The sequence below is a fragment of the Triticum urartu genome, chromosome 2A (assembly GCF_056163025.1).
Source record: "Triticum urartu cultivar PI428250 chromosome 2A, HENAU_Tu73, whole genome shotgun sequence".
Lineage (NCBI taxonomy): Eukaryota > Viridiplantae > Streptophyta > Magnoliopsida > Poales > Poaceae > Triticum > Triticum urartu.
In genome coordinates this window covers 687,933,164-687,945,363 of record NC_141874.1, presented here as the reverse complement: position 1 = coordinate 687,945,363, position 12,200 = coordinate 687,933,164, and the positions used below count along the sequence as shown (strand labels likewise).

Below are 12,200 nucleotides of genomic sequence, written 5' to 3'. Positions count from 1 at the left end.
AACAAAAAGCCTTCATTGGCCAGCCTGCACACCAATCATATGGCCATACAACCATGCACCAAGCCCTGGAAACGAAGAGGAGTGGAAAGGAGGAGGAGAAGAGGTGTTGACCTGCAGATCCATGAAGGGAGATGCATGAGGCTGCTACCAGACCATGCGCAACCACATATCAAAGCAGGCACCAACCAGGGGATAGAGTAAAAGCACAAGAATCCAGTAACAACGGACCAATCTGCAAGAAAAACAAAGAAATATCATTGATGAGCAGCAGCCAATGAGCGAGAATGGAAAAAAAAATAGACTCGTGAAGCAACTGATAAGGCGAAGTGACCAGAAGAACAAGTGGCGTGCAATGAAATTACGCGAAGACAAAATTAGGAACGAGGGGGACATCTTCCTCCCCCGTTGCCTCCTATTCCTCTCCAGCTCTCCCCCACAACCTCCATGTCCTCCTCTTCTTCCTTCCCCCATGACCTCCATGGCCTCCAGCCCTTCCTCCCAGCTCTCACATGTTGGCGTATGAACAAGAGGAGGCAAAGGAAGGGGGCGCACTTGGAGCAGCAGCAGCAATGCTAGGGTTAGGGTTGGAGTAGGGGGAGGCGGCGTCCCAAGCAGGCCATGGCATGAGCGTGAAGCAGGTAGCCCGTACATCACGCCGCTGAGTAGAAGCAATCGGAGGCCAGGGTCGGACAACAGCTCCGGCGGATTTGCGAGCGCCATGGCCGCCGCCTGACCTGCTCGCTCTCCCTCTTCTCTTCCCATCCCTTCTCATGACGAGAGAGGGGATATTACGGGCGGCGTGGTGTGAGGGAGATGAGGAGAGAAGTCCATGGCGGCGAGGTCTGACGAGCGGCGTCGGCGGCGATGTGGGTGGGGCGGCGAGGTCGAGGAGGAATGAATCGGGTGGGTGGGAGAGGGCTGGGGGGCTCTGTTGCGGCGCATCTGGACGGCGCCGGAGCAGTGGATGGATGCCGACGGTGTGGTTCGAGGCGGTGGGTGCCGGTGGCGGCGGTGTCGGCGGCGGCGGCGATGTGGGCGGGAGGAGAGGAGGCGCGCGGGAGGGAGGGGAACAAGAGAGAGGGGGAGAGGAGGCGCACGGGAGGGGGAGGGGAGCCGTCTAGGGTTGCCTCCACGGGAGCCGACCCTTTTATACCCCTGCGAGTGAAATGACGAAAATGCCCCCGGTGGGGCAGGCTATTTACGCGCGGTGGCACGAAACAGGAGTAACTATTCATTCCTATAGTGCTCATCCTAGATCCGACGGCCGAGGTCATCCAGCGGGTCGATCCGACGGCCGAAAATGCATCAAGCAGTACGATCCGACGGCCGAGAGTGCCTGAGCTCTGAGAGAGCTCGGTGGAGGTTTCATCTCTTATTTCTGGATGCTGAGAATGGAATCTCGGCACAGAAGGTCGCATATCAAAGTACAAATTCAACTATAACGGAGTGTTGTCGTGATTCGACTACTTTCCATCTTTAATTACGGTGTGGTCTCCTTCCGTTCCACAAATAGTAGCATTTTAGCTTTCAAAATATTTGTTGCCCCGTTATAGAAACAGGGTGGTTTCTTTTCCCATCTTTTTATCCAAAGCTTCTTACAAGGCCTAGTATCTCAACGCAGGTGCCTTGAGCTCGACGAGAACATCTCCAGCAACGTCAAATTCAGTGACGACCCCACCATGGACATCCACCCCTATCGACTCGTTCGACGGCACGGGTTGAGCGTTTAGTTCCCGGAAGGTTCATATATAGATGTCCATATTCCGTATGAGATGGAGATCGTCACCAACTGAATTACTGTACCTTCCTCAGTTTTTTGTGGACATGGTCAACTGCTAATCCACACCTGACACCATCAAAGTTATTCATCAGTGAAATTCATCCTACTTAGGATAGATGCGCGTTGCAGGCTCCAGACTAACAAGGTAAATTATTAGTCAAATAAGCTCCTAACTCGCTCTGCTTATAAGATGATGAAGATGTTAACAGGATCCCTAGAGAAATGTCAGATTCATAGCATCCAATTTATTCTGTCGCTACAATGGCATAGTTTTTTTTTCATTTCTACGAGCAAACTTCTTTTGCAACTTCACTTTATTTTTATTAATAAAGGACTGTGAGGCTGTTGCCTTGCAGTAAATAGTCAAAAAAAAAAATACTTCACTTTATTTTTTCTACTGTGCAATATAACTTGGCCGAAAGCTGAAACAAATGTCCACCATGTAAAAGCAAGCAAATACATGATTAATTGTAAGATAAGGTATGACGGATGAATCAGAAAAGATGCCTCACGTGTTAATGAAGTTGATGATAATCAAACAACAAACAGAACGTACCTGAAATGGTAGAGCCAGGCAACCAGCAAATCAATGGGCAGTTCTGGTTGACCACAGATTCCAAATGCAGTGATGTAGTAGCATGATAACATTAAGCATCTATGTGAGGTTGGTTCCAGTGATCTGCTGCGGGGGGTTTACTGAATAACAAACCTAGAGCAAAATAGCAATGATTCAGCAACAAACCTAGTGCTAACTGCCATCCTCTTTTCACAGTGAAACTGCGTCATGAGACAGATGGTGCAGTAACTAGTAGATTTATGTTTCTCCTAACATTTTGAAAGCATATGTCATGCTGAACAGTCAACTACAGATAGAAAATTTGGGCCAATTTAGTGCTTAACAGAGGGGAATTGACAAAACAATAAATTGTCCGTGGGAGCAAGAGCATTGGTGCATTACGGTGGTTCTAGTTAACAGCATTTTTTAAAATTGAAACATGCAGGAGAGCCTAGTTAACAGCATTGTTAAGGTAAGGCGGATGAATCAGAAAATATGCCTCACGTGTTAATGAAGTTGATGATAATCAAACAACAAACAGAATTTACCTGAAATGGTAGAGTCAGGCAACCAGTAAATCAGTCTTGGTTGAACGCAGATTCCAAATGCAGTGATGTAGCATGATAACATTAAGCATCCTATGTCAGGTTGGTTCCAGCAATCTGCTGTGTAGTTTTACTGAGAAAAATATCAATACTTCAGCAACAAACCTAGTGCAACTGCCAGCCTTTTTTCACAGCGAAACTGCATCATGAGACAGATGGTAGAAACTAGTATAACTTTTATGTTTCTCCTACATTTTAAAATAATCCCATGCTGAACAGTCAGCTACAAATAGAAAATACGATCCAAAATGCTTAATGCAGGAAAGGATAGAACAGAATTTTGCTTGTGAGAGCGAGAGCATTAGTGCATTACGATGTTTCTAGTTAACAGCATTTTTTTGGTTGAACCTAGTTAACAGCACTGATAAGTGCTGATCAGAATAAGCACAGGAGGGGGATTAGTGGAACTGGACAAGATGAGAGACATAATTAGGTAGCAGAAAACATACTTGGATCTTTTCATCAGTTAATCAGAAAGTAAACAAGAAGAAATAATATCGCAAAACACTACAGCATGGAGCCACTGACAAAAAAAGAGATGAAAAAAAACGTACCTCATGGTAGCTCACGGCCAGTTGATATAGCATAGCTCACAGCCAGCCAGCAACTAGAAGACGCAAGAATGAGGGAAAGGGCATAATGCCCCTGATTAGACAGAAAGTGTTGCCACTTTCAACATGGTGTCCCTGGTCCATCCACCATGCAACTAGAGTAGCTTGTGGAAAGCCAGATGGGTATATGGCACTTGCACAATGTGCTGGTGACAGGGAGCACAAATGTGCTGGCAACAGGGAGCGCAGAAATATGTATAACATCTCGGGTGGCTACAGTCTGCAGAGAGATGAAATACTTTTAGCAAAAAGAGGGTGAGCATGTTAACTAACTATGTAGGAGACCGTCACCGACTGATTCCTGTACCTCCTTCGGTTTTTCATGGACATTGCCCACCTTCCAATCCACACCTGACGCCATCAAAGTTATTCATCATTAAATCCATCCTACTTAGATTAGATGAGTGCTACAGGCTACAGACTAAAAAAAGGTATTCTTCTTATAGGATGATGAAGATGCTAACATGAGCCCTGGAGTGATGTCACATTCATAACACACAATTTTATACAATTTTCTGCCATGGAAAGTTTTTTATTTTCATTTTACGAGCAAACTTATTTTTGAACTCCACTTCTTTTGTTACTATAATAATAAATTGGAAAAAATCTGAAATAAATGCCTACCATGTATATAAAAGCAGGCAAATACATGAATGAACGTAAGGCACGGCAGATGAATCAGAAAATGGAAATTCCCAAAAATTGTGCCTTGCATTTAATCAGAGTGATGATAATCAAACAATAAACAAAACGTACCAGAAATGGTAGAGCCAGGCAATCAGCAAACTAAAGTGTAGTCATCATTCATCAGGTAATCCTGGTTTACCGAAGATTCCAAATACCGTGATGTAACATGATAACATTAAGCATCCCATGTGAGGTTTGTTCCAGCGATCCTTACTGAATAACGAACCTAGAGCAAAATAACAATACTTCAGCAACAAACCTAGTGCTAACTGCCATCCTTTTCTCACAGTGAAATCACATCATTAGACAGATGGTAGTAACTAGTAAATTTTATGTTTCTCCTACATCTAAAATCACATCTCATGCTTAACAGTCAACTGCAAATAGATAATATAATACAAGCCAATTTAATGCTTAACAGAGGAAAGGGTGGAATGATAAATTTTCTGAGAGCAAGAACATTAGTGCACTACGATGTTTCAGTTAACAGCAAAAAAAAAATTATCAAACCATGCAGGAGAACCTAAAGTTAACAGCATTGATATGTGCTAATCAGAAAAGGCACAGGCAATAATTAATAGTACTGGACAAGATGGGATGCATAGTTATGTAGCAGAAAACAGATTTCGATATTTTCATCACTCAATCTGAAAGTAATCAAGAAGGAATAATATCACCAAATGCAGCTATGAGCCATTGACAAAGCTCATCAGGATAAAAATAGATAAAAGGCAAAACATACCATGTAAGGCTTGCTATAGCATAGCTCAAGGTCAGCCACCAACCAGAAGAGTGACAAGAATAAGATGAAGAAAAAGGACTTGCCACTTTCAACCTATGATTTCCTGCGTTCATCCACCATGCAGCTGGAGTAGCTTGTGGAAAGCCAAATGGGTATATGATATGTACAACATCTCAGGCGGCAGGTGGCAGCAGTCTTCAGAGAGATGAATAACCTTTAGCAAGAAGAGGGTGAGCATGTAAACAAATTCTGTAGGCAAAATGCTCCGAAGGTGTACCTCGGAAGTAAACAATGGTGATTAACTCACACACTGACAATCAATCATGACCCTTAGCTTCTCCGTTGCTACAATTCTGCAGTGCATACCTAACTCCTCACTGCAATTGGATATCTGAAGGTATCTGAGTGAAGGTGGGAGGCCCATGTCTGGCAGACTTCTGATGCACGTACAATGCATGATAGATAATGTCTCAAGGGAGGTCAAGCTATGTAAGTTTGCAGGAAGTAATGAGAGATTCGGGCACATGCACAATCGAAGTTCTTGCAGGGAGGTTAGAAGCTGTAATGCTCTCTCTTGTTCCTCTGTTAAACTCACCAAGCTCTCTCCCTGTTTACCACCCCGAGAACTGAACTCTAGGTGTGTTAGAGATGTGAGCTGTTTGCAGAAGGGCATGGAAATGACAGATGCGTCATCAATCTCAAGAGTTTCCAGTCCAGACCAGATCTCAGAGGCCCCTTGCTGCTGCGACACAAGCTTCAACCAGGAAACTAGGCCAGGGGAGTTAAATACTTTCAAGGATGTCAGGTTTACACAGAACTGGAGGCCCTCGATCGACGCAAGCAAGTCGCAGTCTCCAATTTCCAACTCTTTCACTGCCGTGCAGCATCCCAGCTGTAGAGACGTCAATTCTGGACTTTTCTGTATTGCTAGACTGGTCATGGCAGAAAGGCAGGACAGAAGATGGGACTGGACCCTATCTGTGAGATTCCAGATATAAAGTTCTTCAAGTGATGGAGGAAGCAGCTGAATTTGGTTGCTGCACTGTTCTTGCTCCTGCAGTTCGACAACCCATGCACAAGACAGCTCGGGATTCATCTCCATCGCCAAGCTTCGAAGGGAGCTGAGAAACTGGAAGCCCTCCAGTACAGCCAGCCCGACACGCCCCGTGATTTCCAGCTGCTTTAGGGCCGTACAGGAATGCAGCTGGACAGACTTCAAACATGGGCCATCACGTAGACTTAACTTTTTGAGGTGGAGAAGGCCTTGAGGAGTGAAGGAATGCAAGTTTTCTGGGAGAGAAGTGATACTAAGGTCTTCAAGTGATGGTGGGAGTAATCCAACTTCCATGGCACCATCATCTTTTGTTTCACCCACCAACGATGAGACCAGCTTGGGGCAACCTTGAAGGACTAGCTCCGTAAGAGAGGTGAATCCTGCGAAGTCTCTCTTACCCCCACAGAACTCCAGATCCCAGCTTTCCTTAATCCATAATTTCTTGAGAGAACATACGAGATTATATGGCAGTTTTAGTTCCTGTTCATCTTGGGCTGAAGTCATCACTGCATAAGCCAAACTGCTGGTTCCTTCCGCTTCTCTAGGTTGACCGATTGATAGAAACTTTATCTGTGGACAGTTCCTTAATTGCAAGTTCTCAAGGGACTTCGAATGTGAAACCATTTGTGTTAGCCACCTCCCTGTTACTCCACATGATTTAATGTTGACAGATTTGAGAGATGGGAGGACAAGGCTGCATGCAGGTGTGCTGTTTTCCTGGGCAATCTCTGACATGATGTTTGACTTGGTAAAAATATGGCAGTCGTGTATACTTAAATGCTCTAAAGCGAATAACTGGTTGAATTCACTTGAAAGAGAGACCAGATTTTGACAATTTTTTATTTCCAATGATGTTATGCCCCTAAGATTATCAAATGCCAAGATGCTATCATCCAGAACACACAACTGATTAGATTCGATAGTGAAACGTCTCCAGTTTATCCTCATTGTTGGAAGTTTAGAAACCTCCCTGATGGACAACTCAGAAATTAGAGCAGAAGGCGGAAGAGGATGCGGCACAATCAAACGAGGGCAATTGTGGATGGTGAGTCTACGGAGGTTAGATGTCCACTCCTTTGGATCTCCTTGGGAAGGTAAAAATTGCAGAGGTGGAAAAGTCGTTAGACTGCTGCAAAATTCCAGGCTTGGCATTTTAGCCAACACCAACTTCTCCAGAGAAGGAACTGACACTCTGACAACATGCAGGTCCATCAACTCCAACTCCTTTAGCGCCTCCATTTCTCTTAGTGGAAGGATTTCCCAGTTGCTGCAACATCATTTAGCAATGTAAGTGTGCAAGAATTTGCAAATGTCTTGAACAAGAAAAATTGGAGAGAAAAAATTTACTTCATTATATGAGGACACTGCCCGATGGAGAGTTTGCTGAGAGACGGAAACCATGACTTCTGCTTAGCTTCGAAAGAAGAGTAACTCTTGAAAAGAGTGAACTCATTCAGTTGAGGGCAATTCTTGATCATCAAAACCCTTAGATGGGAGGTCAATTCCATTCCATAAGAACCGATACATTTTTCCAATTTTGGCATCTCAATCAAGATCAACTCTTCCAAAGAAGGAACTGAGATTTCCATTATATTCAACATCCTGATCAATGTTAGTTTCCTAAGGGAAGGCATTTCAATAGATCGAAGAATTTTCCATTCCCTGCAATTCTCTAGATGAAGTATCTGCAGTGAGGTAACTGAGAAAGTACTGGAAAGCCAGGTTGGGGAGGTAACACCACCATATCCAGTTATTTCTAGATTTTTGAGGTTTTGATGTGGTTGAAGACCATCAAGCACATCTTTCGCAGCCTCAGGTTGAAGATTCATGCTACTATTCTCCCATGATAACGACAATTTGTCTAGATACTCTTTGTCTATCAGCCTGGCCCCCCTTGCCTCTTCTTTAGTCTTCGCATTTTCAAGTTGAGAAATTCCAAGTAATACAAGCTTATTCATGGACTGAAGTTGTCCTATCTGAAAACCGCCAACATTTTGAACCTTGAATTTTAACTCCTGGAGAGAGGTCATGTTGCCGACACAATCTATTGCATGGTGCACTTTCTCATGAGCAATAAGATGGCGCAGATTAACAAGATTATTCATATCAGCAGGTACATCAAGATAGCCTGAAATGCCCACATCCAGTACTTGAAGGTGATAACAACTTGTCAAAGCTTGACGAAATGCAGGGTTGTTGACTTCGTATGCCATTATATAACGAAGATGGAACAGATTTAACAAGCTGTTTGTAGAGCCGATGTCAACACCTGACACACTTAGGAACCTTAAACATTTAGCCCTCTTGCAAAAAGTACGCAAGGACCCTAATAAATGTATGCTGCTTTGCCCAAACAACATCAAGGTCCTCAATTTGTGCCAAGAACTAACCTTCTGAAGTATTTTGTCAAACTTCTCACTAGAATTGTTGCCATGTTCATCTTCCTCAAAATTAGTAGTTATGATAGACAAATGCCGAACAGTTGCTTGAATTGATTCAGATTTCAATCCATCAATAGTAGCACACTCATTTGCTGAAACTGTCCCAGCCAGTACGTGCATTAGGTCATGCATAATATAGTGTGAGCCATCCTTTTGGAAGAAGCCCAAATCCACTAATCTTTCCAAATATGCGTGCCCTGTTTCCTCCAATCTTATGGTAGGATCTTTGCGCTGCACAAAATTTTGTGATATCCAAGCATGGACCAATTCTTTCCCATTAAATTGGTAGTCCTCTGGAAACAAAGAGCAATATGAGAAACAGCGCTGAAGGTGGACTGGTAGATGATCATAACTGAGCTTCAAGATGGGTAAAATATCATCATCATATTCTTGAAGAGATTTCCATTTGTCCCGAACTGCCGTCCAGTGCTGATAGCTAACATCTGTGCTCAGAAGTGCACCAACACTTCGTGCAGCTAGTGGGCAGCCTTTTAGCACTTTAGCAATTTGTTTCCCAATAAATTGTAAACTAGGATGGTGCCTGCAGTTGACATTGCGAAATGCACATGCCTTGAAGAACAGCCAAAACTCCTTTTCATCCAGACCACTCAATGTGATTTCACCCATAGTTCCTATCATTTTTGCCACTGATTTTGTTCTAGTTGTTGCTAGTACCATGCAACCGTTTGCTTGGTTACTTTTCAATGGAGCCAAGAGTTTAATCCATCCACTCCTGTCCTTGTCTTCCCACATATCATCCAATACAAGCAGAAATCTTTTGTTTCTAATATTTTCCAAAAGGATCTCCTGCAATTTATTCAAGCTGCTTTTTTTCTCATACGGTCTATCTTCACATACATGCTCTAGGATCTGAATTGTTAGCCCCACTATATCGAAGTTAGTGGATACACAGACCCACATTTGCAAATCAAAATGATCTTTAATTCTTTTATCATGGTATACATATCTAGCAAGCGTCGTCTTCCCAATACCACCAATGCCAACCACTGGAAAAACATTCAGATCACTAGATCCCCCCTTTATCAACTGAGCTATTATCTCGTCCCTTTCTGCATCCCTTCCGTACATCTGACATTCAGTTGAAAGAGAAGTTGTCATGCAAGTATTCCTTGAAATATTCTGACACTTACTTGATGTTGCAATGGGGCGCAAGATCTCAAGCTGAAGAGCCCCCTGCACAGAATTGCCATTACTGCGTAGAAGATTCACTATTACATTGATCCTCTTAGAAATGCTATCTTTCATCTCAAAAGGCAGCATGTTACAATGAGCTGGCCCCTCCTCTTCACGTTTCCTTTTTCTGCCGCGTGAGATCCAATCAGTTATTTGGCTTGTGGTGCTGCGTACTAATTTAACAACAGAAGATAGAGGGGATGAGGACACATAGCTTTCCTCAGGCTTAGTGCCAGTAGGAGCACTACAACCTTTCCCTGCATAAGAGAACACTCAGTTATTTGGGGACAAGCAAACGAAAGCCACTTAAGTAAAAGCAAATATCATCGTGTAAGTACTGATAATTAATAAAAGTAACAAAAGCTGAATCATTAAAAAAATCAAAATTAAGCAAGAGATAATCTGAGTGGTGGTGACTACGATATTCAGCTGCTCTTGGTTACATATTACGCCTATATAAAAGAAACTGAAAGCAATAAAAATGGAAGAAGAGAGGCGAGTGAATCACCTTTTTCGATCTGTTGCTGGAGTCGGTAATAGTCGAGCTCATCCATCACGTCCTCTGAGTCATAAAGCAGTTCTTTGAGATCAGCCAGTGACTGGGCCAGAGGCATGTTGTCAATCCTCCTTCCCCTGGCAGCAGCAAGAACCATCTCCACGTACCTCATCTCAAATTTGAGCTTCTCCACATCTTCAGCAAGCCCGATTTCATGAGTCCATGCTTCCATCTGTCCAGTGAAGAAGCTCCCAAGGATGCTTTCCACCAGCCATCCTATTGCTGCGTCAACAACCGTGCCAAGCAACCCTGACATCTCTCGCGGCACACCTAAGGCATCACAACAACAGCAAGAGCAAAAGCAGGAATATGCATTGGACCTAGCAGGCTTGAATATGTATTGGACCAAACCACGCCTAAGACATTGTACGACGCATATTTTATTGAATAAATGGTACAGGCAGTACAGGACAAAGCATCATTTATATCGCCAGGCTTAAACTAGATCCTCGTTGAGATGCTTGATTATTTCTGATACGTATGTACAACCTTGTATCTATCGACATATTTTGGCACTGCCGAAACTATGTAAAATCTCCCACAGCAGTCGGAGGGGGGAAACAAAGATTCCTCCAATCTAAGACAAAGCAGAGGCGTCTATTCCAAGGAATTTACAAAGTGCTATGCTGTGTAGGATATTTTTCCAAATTCCCAACGTAGTAGGAAACCATAACCAGACAACACATTCAGTTGTTGAATTTGGCCAGGGAGGCAACATGTGATGCCAAATCACCAGCGGCATTTTTTACCTTACCTGTGGGTCGACCAGCTCGGAGCTGAAATGGGCATGGGTCGTCAGGGCCAGGGCCAGGGGAGCCCCGTGGACGCGATGAGCCGGTCAATCATTTGAGAAGATGCTCGGGTGGAGACTGCCGAGAGTGCCGACGTTGATGCCTGCGGCAAGGGCACCCGCGCGTGGATCCTGCATAGACCCGGCGCAGGTTCTCCGGCGTGGCATTTCCCCGAACACATCAAGGGCGCAGGCGCACCGAACGGCCGCGCGGCGGCACCGGGGGTGGGGCTTGGTGTGGCGCGCGCTCTTCCGTACGCCGCGGTAGGTGGGCTCACCGTGCGCGCTCGCGGCATGAGTGGCGCGATGGCGGGCGGGTGGAACGGCGGGGAAGCGCGCGAAGGGAGGCGTATCCATCTGACCCTGAGGGCGAGAAGGCAGCGGCACCGAGGGCGGAGGCCGTCGTGACTGAACATGGACTGGAGTTTCTGGCCGGAGAAGCACGCCTGAAGCACATTGTGTTACTCCAAATTAAATATAACTACTTTTACAGTAGTTGGCATTTTTTGAAGCCATTCGTTTATCTCGATCTAACGGCGCATACATACATAGTACTCGAAAGTACACGGATGAAAGTACTCGAAAGTACTATTAGTCTAGGGGCATTTTAGTCCTAGGAAATATATGACAAGGTGGGGCCCTCTCGTCCAATGCAAAAACGCCGCCCCTCTCCTCCAATGCAAAACCGCTGCCCCTCTCCTCCAATGCAAAGCCGCCGCCGTGCTCCTTCCCTTCTTCCATCACCATTGCAACCGCGGCCATCTCCTAGCCTTCTCCTCCTTCTTGCGGCCGCAACTTTGCTCTTCTTATCTTCCACATCCACCCCCCTCTTCCATCCACGCAAGATCCTCCATGGAGCAGCAGATCGAGCACATCGGCGGCGGCGAGAACGCCGACTTCGTGGAGATCGCCGGCGGTGAGAACGCCGACTTCATGGAGATCGCCGGCGGCGACCAGGTCAAGATGGCCAGGTTGACGGAGATCCGTTCTTGGTTTCACAACATATTGCAGATGAACTGGACGGCAATGGCCACTTTGAAGCAAATGACAAGGAGGGAGAGGGCAAAGCTTCCCCCCCACCCGCACAACCGATGCACAAGGTCGAGATCCTCCTCTGGGCGATGGAGCAGGCCGATTCGTCCATCCCGTGGACCAGGCGTAGGTGGTGGGCGTTCAGATCCAGG

The 12,200-nt window shown here is 45.1% G+C and overlaps 1 protein-coding gene across 6 annotated transcripts; it reads right to left on the bottom strand.

Annotated features, from left to right (window-relative positions):
* Positions 1 to 1,475: 1,475 nt before the first annotated feature.
* Positions 1,476 to 11,458, bottom strand: LOC125539740 (putative disease resistance RPP13-like protein 1). Of its 6 annotated transcripts, none has more exons than XM_087544936.1 (10): positions 10,179 to 11,458; positions 7,383 to 9,927; positions 5,259 to 7,302; positions 4,982 to 5,195; positions 4,309 to 4,465; positions 3,860 to 3,903; positions 3,496 to 3,772; positions 2,885 to 3,014; positions 2,337 to 2,489; positions 1,476 to 1,846 (listed from the first exon to the last, which is right to left on the bottom strand). In XM_087544936.1, the coding sequence occupies exons 1-3, from the start codon at positions 10,480 to 10,482 to the stop codon at positions 5,280 to 5,282; spliced, it is 4,872 nt and encodes a 1,623-aa protein (XP_087401062.1). In that variant the 5' UTR covers positions 10,483 to 11,458; the 3' UTR covers positions 1,476 to 1,846; positions 2,337 to 2,489; positions 2,885 to 3,014; positions 3,496 to 3,772; positions 3,860 to 3,903; positions 4,309 to 4,465; positions 4,982 to 5,195; positions 5,259 to 5,279. The 6 variants fall into 6 exon arrangements, with proteins under 6 accessions (XP_087401062.1, XP_087401063.1, XP_087401064.1 ...); XM_087544937.1 differs by having other exon boundaries at positions 4,982 to 5,176; XM_087544938.1 differs by having other exon boundaries at positions 4,982 to 7,302; positions 10,179 to 10,496; positions 10,981 to 11,458.
* Positions 11,459 to 12,200: the final 742 nt, after the last annotated feature.

Coding starts and splice junctions, on each gene's coding strand:
- LOC125539740 (XM_087544939.1), bottom strand. CDS start 10,482: ATGTCAGGGTTGCTTGGCACGGTTGTTGACGCAGCAATAGGATGGCTG. Junction 9,928..10,178: donor CCAGCAACAGATCGAAAAAG/GTGATTCACTCG, acceptor TCTCTTATGCAG/GGAAAGGTTGTAGTGCTCCT. Junction 7,303..7,382: donor CAGTGTCCTCATATAATGAA/GTAAATTTTTTC, acceptor ATGATGTTGCAG/CAACTGGGAAATCCTTCCAC.